The sequence below is a fragment of the Solanum stenotomum genome, chromosome 11, assembly GCF_019186545.1.
Source record: "Solanum stenotomum isolate F172 chromosome 11, ASM1918654v1, whole genome shotgun sequence".
NCBI classification, from domain to species: Eukaryota; Viridiplantae; Streptophyta; class Magnoliopsida; order Solanales; family Solanaceae; genus Solanum; species Solanum stenotomum.
In genome coordinates, this window is record NC_064292.1 from 43,553,366 (window position 1) to 43,562,225 (window position 8,860).

The following is an 8,860-nucleotide window of genomic DNA, read 5'->3' on the forward strand; positions in this document are numbered from 1 at the left end:
CATTGTTATTCGAAGTCTGGTAAAAAACATAATATTTTTTTATTAAAATGAAAGAAATATTCTTAATTAGTCAAATTTTGGTCAAATTAAAATCACTTCTCGTACTATCAAACCAGTAGAATATTTTTAGAATTTAGGGACACTGTTTAAAAAAAACATTATGCAAAACTTTTTTTTTTTTTTTGAAAAGAAAAATTAATTTGTCTGAAAAGCATTAAGAAAAGATAAAATAATAATACAACTACTGTAAAAGTGACATTGAAGACAAGACCAGGAGAGCTCACGAATCTGAAGAAATCCCTCTTCTCAAAGAGAATTTCTGATCAATTTACACTTTTTCTATCAATTTTCTTGTTAATTTAATGGATTTTTCAGAGCTATGGGCTATATTTGGACCTGGGGTCTCCGGTGCTGTCTTCGGCGCCGGATGGTGGTTCTGGGTTGACGCCGTTGTTTGTAGCTCCGTCAAAATCTCTTTCCTTCATTATCTTCCTGGTACTTCTCTTTAATTTCCCTCATTTCTTGTGGGTGTGCGTTAATTCTTGATTTTTCTGGGTTGTTGATATAGGGTTTTACTAAGATGGTTGATTTTTGACTTGATTCTTGACATGTAGGTTTTTGGATATGATTCTTGATTTTTGATATATGGGTTTTGAGTAAGGTTTTTGTTTTGTTCACCTTTTTTGTTATTTGGAATATTGTAGGTATATTTGCATCTTTGGCTGCTTTGATGTTTAATTGCGTCAGAAAAGAGGATATTGATTACTCACCTTATGATGAAGGAGAGTGGAGGTATGAAAATAATGTATTCTATGTGAATGAACTCGTTTGTTGTTGAGAATTGGACTTAAATTTGTTCAAAGATCGACCCCCTTTTTCTGGGTGTTGATGTTTCATTGGCTTGAACATTGATCCTTCTAGCTTCTTGAGTAGTAATTTGTATGTCTTGTTCTGATTGTTTCGCCTGAGATAGAGATTACAGAAAGTGGTTTGCTATTCAGGATTATCAATTGTATCGCTGTAGTTTAATTACACAATAGTGGTGTAATTGACTCAATCAAGTGCAACTAAAAGAAAAAAATGTTTTTATTGGTAATTTTTGAGTATGTTCAATGTATTACAGTTACTTCGACTACACTAGTTCACCTCAATCTTTTGATTTGCACCTGCAATCAAGTTGAAAGGTTTAGGTGTGAGAGTGGGATGAGAAGGAAGAGAGAGAGAGAGAGAGGAGCAACAAAGGTGTCCGAAAATGTCAATTGATCAACTCTTTTCCCTCCAAGTCTTGATCTAGTGTGCTCCTTTTTTCCTCGCAGTTGATTACAAACGGCTAGGAGTAATCTCTTCCATCTATCACTTCACACGCCTTTTGTTAGAGAGCATCACAAATCACCTCTTGGATTAAAGATTGTCTAGTTGGAAAAGAAATTGAGAAAATGATTGGTTGGTGCAATAGAAATTTGACATGCACAACTGCGAGCAAAGGAAATCAAGGTTAATTTGAGTCTTGGAGAAGGTTCTTGTAGTTGTGCTGGACTCTTACTGCTCATGCTAGACCATCGGAGGATGATGTAGATGAGCCATTAATTGAGTCCCATGAAACTTCACCATTAAGTAGGATGTGTTGCCGGCGTTTATTCCTTCACCACTGTATATTGAAGTTGGGGAAAAATATACATTTGCGAAGGAGTCAATTGCAGAAAATAAGTCATGCTCACTGTGTTTTTTTTTTTGATGAAGTAAGTAGATTCATTTCAAGGCATCAAGAAGATGCAAGCTTTACAAGGATAGATCAGTTAAGTTCACAAAAAAAAGGATTTGTAGCCTCTTTCTAAGCTTGATGGGTTTACCATCTTATTATTTGTATCAATAGCTGTGCTAGGTAGTATCTCTTAAATTTAACATCTTGTGTAATCTTCACAACAGGTGGATCTCCTTAAACTGCACAACTGTTAAATCCGTGGATGAAACTTCATAGGATGTCATAATTGGCTCATCAACACCTTCTTCCAATGGTCTATCTTGAACTGTTACAGTACTGTGTTTTTCTAGCATGAGTACTAAAATTTCTCCAGAACCTGAGTTGCCCTAAGGATGCCAATACAGTATGCAAGCTATCCAAATCATTTTCATTAAAAGCCATTACTTCGTATTTTAAAGCGATCTAAAGTGATCATCATTTTATGAGTGAAGTCATGGGCTTTAAGTAACGATACACTAAGGTGATCTTAATGAGAAGAGACAGTTTTTGAGTATCACCTTTGAGGAGTTGGGTTTATATCGACATTTATTTATACTGAATGTTGAAATTAGTTACTTTATTTGCAAATTTTACATTTATGTCTCTATTTCCTATCCCTATAAGTGGTGAAAAGAATAGATGCATTTAGAAGGAGCTTCTCTTGGCAAGGATACACTTATAAAAGGAAAATCCATCTGGTTAAATCGGAAACTATCACAGCTAGTAAGAAGAATGGGGGATTCGAGTTAGGCATTAGGAACTTAAGAATGCAGTATCAAAGTTTACTGATGAAATGACTATGGAGATTTTCAACGGAAGGAGAGGTTATTTGGAAAGATGTAATCAAGGCTAACTATGGGATGAAAGGAAGATGAGTAACAAATGTTGTCCAGTAGTCCTTATGGAGGTGATTGTTTGAAGATTTCCTTCTGGAAAGACAAATGAATAGGCAAAGGTGCCTTGGAAGAACTCTTTCCTGGTATTCATACTTTATGCCCGCAACAAGAAGCAATTGTGGGGAAGTATGGGCAAACAATGGCTGGAATCTCTTTTACCTTTATGGAAAAAAAAACCAATGGCTGGAATCTCAGTTTCAGAAGGCAACTCAATGATTGGGAGATTGTAAGACTAAATTAAAACACAATGGAGCACAAAGGAGTAGCTTTAGGTATACATGCTAAGTTCAAGCTTCATCTACTTCATGAACAAAAGGAAGTAAACATATGATGCATGCCTGTGGTGCTTGGTTATTCTTTCCCATAAACGAAGCATAAAAGCAATTCCAGGTGAATATTACTTCCTTGAAAATTTGAAATTCACACATATTAGCAGGCAATGGAATTGTAATGCCCACCACCAAAAAGTCCCAACTATGTAATAAGGATGGATTCAACTGGAGGGCATATACCTCTCTTTTTTCTCAAGGGCATAATATTGTTTGGCCCATTGACTTCATAGTTGCAATAAATAAATAAAAATCAAGTACTGAAACCATAAAACGCTAAAGCTTCAGTCATCGAAAATTTCTGGTTGAACTTTTTCTGTTTTTGCATGTGTGGAAATGTAAATCAACACCGAAGAGAACTAAGTTCAGTTCGGTCAAATCAGTTTAAGGCTCATCCTTTTCAAGTTGAACATGCAGCCAAAAAAGCTCCCAGACCAATTTTTTTCAAGTTTTGTTTATTGTCACTCTCCCAATTATATGTGCAACTGAGTCCAGCCCACTTAAGTGTAGCTCACCCAGCTTTAACGGGTATCAAGTGGCACTCCAACTTAATCCGGTAAACTTTCAAGCCCCTAACCAGTAACCAGTTCATTCCCCCCAACCTGAAGCAACACGTTCAGAAAATGCTTCACAACAACAAGAGCAAGAAGTTGGCAGGCTGGAAGAGACAATATCTTTCATTGGGGGCCAGTGTCACTCTGATCAACAGTGTGCTCAGCTCACTTCTTCTGAAAAGATTGGACGGATTGAGATGAAACTTCCTTTGGATAGGAAATAAACAATCTAATTCTTTCTGCCTTGTGAATGAAAAGAAGTCACTGGAGACAAGGAAAGGCGGTCTTGGAACTAAAAAATTATAGAGACATAACGATAGCATGTTGATGAAATGACATGGAAGGTTCAACAAGGAGGTAGATGCACTTTGGAGGAGGGTTTTGGTGTAAAATATCACACTTGAGAGTCCCTGGATTACCGAAATCTCAACAATACCTCATGTTACTGGACTGTGGAAGCATATCCGAGGACTGAAGCTACTGGAACAAATTCAAGTCACATATGGGCTTTATTCTCGGTAATAGGAGGGAAATTAGGTTTTGGGAACACACATGGCTGGTTACGCCCCTCTGAAAGACCAATTCATGGATATCGTCAACTTATCTTCTCATCAAAAGGGAGAAATTGCGATGTTTTGTTCAACACAAGAATGGAATCTTGTTCTAAGAAGAAATATTAATGATTGGGAACTAGAAAGACTTTGCCAATTGCTTCAGTTGTTAAGCAGCATAAGACTAGACCACAACAGAACAGATTCCATCAGTTGAAAAAGCCATCACCAGGGACTCTTTTCAGTAAGAGATTGTTACCACATGCTAGATTCTAGCATCGATAGGGTCTTATGACTCTTGGATAAGATTTGGAGAAATAAAGCACCTTTGAAGGTCTCTTGTTTCTCTTGGACAGATGCTATGGAGGCTTGTCTCACACAATTGAACCTGCAAAAGAGGAAGATTCAACTGTGCAGCAGATGTCCACTGTGTGAAGAGCACTCGGAAGAAGTTCACCACCTCTTCCTGCATTGTAGGATCACGAGCCGGCTATGGAATATGTTTTTTGTCATTCTAGACATAAGTTGGACCATGCCTAATTCCATTATTGAGTTATCTCTAGGTTGAAACAGAGAGGGTTTAAGAAGAAATCTCTGAAAATTTGGAACACCATACCTCAGGTCATTTGGTGGACTATCTAGCTCGAAAGAAAGAATATAATTTTTGAAGGCAAAAAGAGTAACATGCACAACCTTAAACAGAGTTGTCTTTTTTGGTAGTTTTTTGTTGCAATCTGGTTATCGTAAATGATGTAGATGGAATGTTAGACATAATAGAGAGATTGCACAGCCTGTAATTATGCCTATTGCACTGGCTTAGTGCACAAATTTATAGAAGCATTAATTACTTATCCAAAAAAAAAATACATGAGCAAGAAGAGAAGGTTCATCAAGGATGGAACTTTAGAAGAACTAAGTCTCCGAGTCTGCTTTGATATTCGAAGTTTGTCGACAAACTTATCCACTGCACACAATAAAATGGAACATTTTCTCAAAAGGCCAGGGATGCAAACATCATATTGATAGAAGAGTTCTATGTCAACATTCAATATGTGTATAAAAATGATCTGTTGAAGATGAGGCAGGTGGAGTGGAGCATGGAGTTTGATATCAACCCAGGCAAGATCGATGAGCACTTTAACTATCCAGGTCAAAATGAACTTGATTATGAAGTTGTTGATGCCCCGATATGCAATCTGATGCAAAAGCTTATACGGCGCTAACACTTCTAAAGTTGAACATGGCACATTAGTAGGACAGTTCATGACATAGAGGACACGAGTTGACTTTGATTAGGTATCTTCTGGAGTTATGCCTTGTTTGTATGAGACTAATGTTCCTTGAGATAAAGTCCTCCTGACTTATGCCATGGACATTCATGTGGAGAAGACCATCCAAGGGGTGAATTATCTAAGGCATCAAAAATAGCTTGTGAGTTGTCTAAGGCATCAACAATAGCATCACAATCTTATAGGTATGGTTACTTGCACCAAAAATAGAAAAGAACCAGACAATTCATCTTCAACTTTTGTATAGAGCTACATTTGTCCTTTTCTCTTGAACTGGTTACATAACAATTTGTATTAGAGCCTGTAGTTAGATAGTACTGAAAAAATCATATTAATAAAAGAAGAAAGAAGCACCAAATACAAATTTGAGATTGTAATCCTAAACAGACTCTAAAACATCTAGAATTGTTTCAGTGTCTTCCGAATAAGCCTTTGTACACCAAAAGTAGAATAACAATATACAGTTAAGCTTGATCTTCTGCACATTGCTGCTCCTATCTTTAAAACATCTGGCATTTATCTCTTTCCCAGATGGTCCACCAAATATATGCTGGGATAATTCTCCATCTTTCTCTGTTTCTTGCACTAATTCCAGCTTCCTCCCAGCTAAAAAGAGTGTCAACAATCTTACTAGGGATTATCCATGAGATGCCTTTGCGATCGATAAAAATCTTTCATGGCTGGTCAATGACTATGTATTACAGGAAAAGATGATTAATTGTCTCAGCCTCACTATCACATTAATAACATCTTGTGCATAGGGATATTCCCCTCTTTGATAGATTTCCATGGGTTAGGACCAGCCTCATTAGCTAAAAGCCAAGTGAAACAGGTCCCGTTTAAATGCACTTTTACTTTCCAAATGTGCTTCCATGGTCTGGTAGTGATCCATGGCTAAGCTTAATTTGGACTCTTGTACCCCTCCCTCACCTTGTAAATACCTTTGCTATTCCGCCCTAAGCAGTCCACTCCACTTTGTGGCCCTTGAAAAGTTTCCAAAAACTTGTAAAAATTAGATTGCCTTGGGATCTCCCAATCATTCAAATGCCTTTTGAGGATCAAATTCCATCCTTGATGGATCCACGCCTCAACTATTGTGTTGTGTTGATGTTGGGCCGCAGGAAACAATTCAAGAAATAACTTTTGTAGTAACCCCTTGTCTGTCCAAAAAATAGTCTTGTTGCTATTGTGAACCTTGATAGTAGACTGACTTTTAAGCAAAGGCCAGTATGGCCTAATAGATCTCCATAGGGTTACACCACAAGGTGTAGTAACTTTTTTAGAAACCCAATCATCCAGCTCCCCTTACTTGGTTTAGATAACACTACTCCAAAAAGCTTGGGATTCCTAAGAGTATTTCCATAACTATTTCACCTGAAGAGCTTTGCTCTGGTTCTTACGATTCTTGATGCCCATCCTACCGTCTACTTCTGGTAAGATTTTTCCTTTTTGACTAAATAAAAACCTCTTTTCTCCTTTCTCCTTATTACCTAGCCAAAGAAAAGATCTCTTGATTTTATCCATCCTGTGCACAATAGCCTGGGGGATATGAAAATGGGACATCATATAATTTGGTAGAGCATCTAAGACAGAAGTTATCAGGGTCAGTCTACCTCCAAATGAAAAATATTTTGACTTCCATCCGGAGAGCTACATTTGTCTTCAAAACGCCTTTGATTTCTTTTTCTTCTAATTGTACACCAAATACAAGCAGGGATAATCCACCATCTCTCTTTCTTACAGGATAGTCTACCCTCATTGTTCCAACTAGCTCAAACTTCAATTATTCTTCTTGGCATAGCCCACCTAATTCCTCTCATGTTTATAAAAAAAATTCTATAGCTGACCAGCCATTGTCTCTAACGACTCCCCACATAGGTAACATCTTGGGCACATAGGATAGCCTCTCTTGCTGAGGTTATCGTGTGTTAATACAACCTTTTTTGCTAACAACCATGTGAAGCATGCATCTTTATATGGAACTGGCTCTCCATATCATCTTCCATGGTCAACAACCGATCTGGTAATTTGAGGTGTTATATTCACCATTAACTGACTGCACAGAAAGTTGGCCTTGCTTATTTCCTGTCCACTTCATATAATCTTCATTTGTCTTAGTACTCCTATAATTTCATGGGGATGAGTCATGATTTTGGGTAGAGACGCTTTTTGTGAGGCTTTGTTGCTTCTTTTGAGCAATTCGATTTTGGTCGCCTGGTCTTATCATCTTAAGGGTTTGTTGCCAAGCTTTAATTAGTTATTCAGTCTCGTGGAATGAATAGAATGATGCTTGATCACCATAATTTGCATTTGTTATCGCTTGTGAAAGAGCTACGGAATCCTTTCATGTTTTTTCCTCCCTGTCTGAGGCATAATGATAGTTATTATTGGTTAGGTATTGTCGTTTATCTTTGATCCATCCTTGCACATTTTATTTCTTTTAATAGATGTATCATGTATGCTTCGAGATTATCAAAAAATTATAGATTTCTGATTCTATTTGCTTTTCCTTGTCACATTGAATTGCTCAACTGTTTCAATGTTGACAATGCAGGTTGAAGCTGTGGCTATTTATTGCATATGTTGTATCCTTCGTGTCATTGGCGGCATCAGTTGGTCTATTGATACAAGATGCACTGGGAAAATCTGGTCCTTCAGCTTGGACAGGAGTTGCAGGTGTTCTGCAATGTGTGTTTGTCTTAATCAGGTAATTTGCTTAATATTTATTTGGTTTTGCTGCCTTATAGAGCCTTCGATGTCATGCGAGAAAGGGTGATTGTTGCATAAAGGTTTTTTACTTAAAGGTTATTTTTATGCACTAATTTTTAGTTGAGCGTTGTTGTTCATCCACCTGTCCTCTCTGCCTTCTCCTCTCTTCCCCCTCGCTGTATACATTTATTTTTTGCCATAATGGTGCTTGAATAGAAAGCAATGGTTTTGAACCAGTGTCTTACCAAGAATATCAGAGTCAAGTAGGTTTACTACGTGCTTTCAATGTAGTGAACCTCTCTTCTCCAGTGTTGCTAATAAAGTGGAATGCTCGAATTAAAATTCTAGGTAGCTTTCTACTTCTTTTCTTGTCCCATTTAAGAATAACAAACAAACACGTTCTCCGGTTTGTACATGAAAAAGAATACATCACATCTATGTTGTGTTCAGTTGTGTCATGTAGCTCTGCTTAGCCTGCATTTTTCACATACATTATGAGAAAAAAGAGATCATGCTTCTGGTCCTTGTAAGCTAACTGTGGAGTTTACTTTTTGACATATTTCAGCGGTCTGGTCTATTGGACATCACATTCAGAATCTTGAGAGGACACTCGATGGGGTCTTACTTGGATCCATTCTGTCAAGAAAGAGTTACAGTTACTTGTATAAATGTGTGTTGGTTGTGCAGTGAGGCTAAGCACCAAATATTGAACGCTCATCGCTTCTTTCTACATTATGATTATTATTAACTTGATATTTCATTGGAAAGCTCAAGGAAATATGTCTTGTGAA

General features: G+C 37.3%; 1 protein-coding gene across 1 annotated transcript; it reads left to right on the plus strand.

Moving 5' to 3' along the window:
- The first annotated feature begins 237 nt into the window (after positions 1-237).
- On the plus strand, positions 238-8,860 carry LOC125845427 (uncharacterized). Its single transcript, XM_049524930.1, has 4 exons — positions 238-495; positions 705-792; positions 7,915-8,067; positions 8,635-8,860. The coding sequence occupies exons 1-4, from the start codon at positions 363-365 to the stop codon at positions 8,669-8,671; spliced, it is 411 nt and encodes a 136-aa protein (XP_049380887.1). The 5' UTR covers positions 238-362; the 3' UTR covers positions 8,672-8,860.

Coding starts and splice junctions, on each gene's coding strand:
- LOC125845427 (XM_049524930.1), top strand. CDS start 363: ATGGATTTTTCAGAGCTATGGGCTATATTTGGACCTGGGGTCTCCGGT. Junction 496..704: donor TTTCCTTCATTATCTTCCTG/GTACTTCTCTTT, acceptor GGAATATTGTAG/GTATATTTGCATCTTTGGCT. Junction 8,068..8,634: donor TGTGTGTTTGTCTTAATCAG/GTAATTTGCTTA, acceptor GACATATTTCAG/CGGTCTGGTCTATTGGACAT.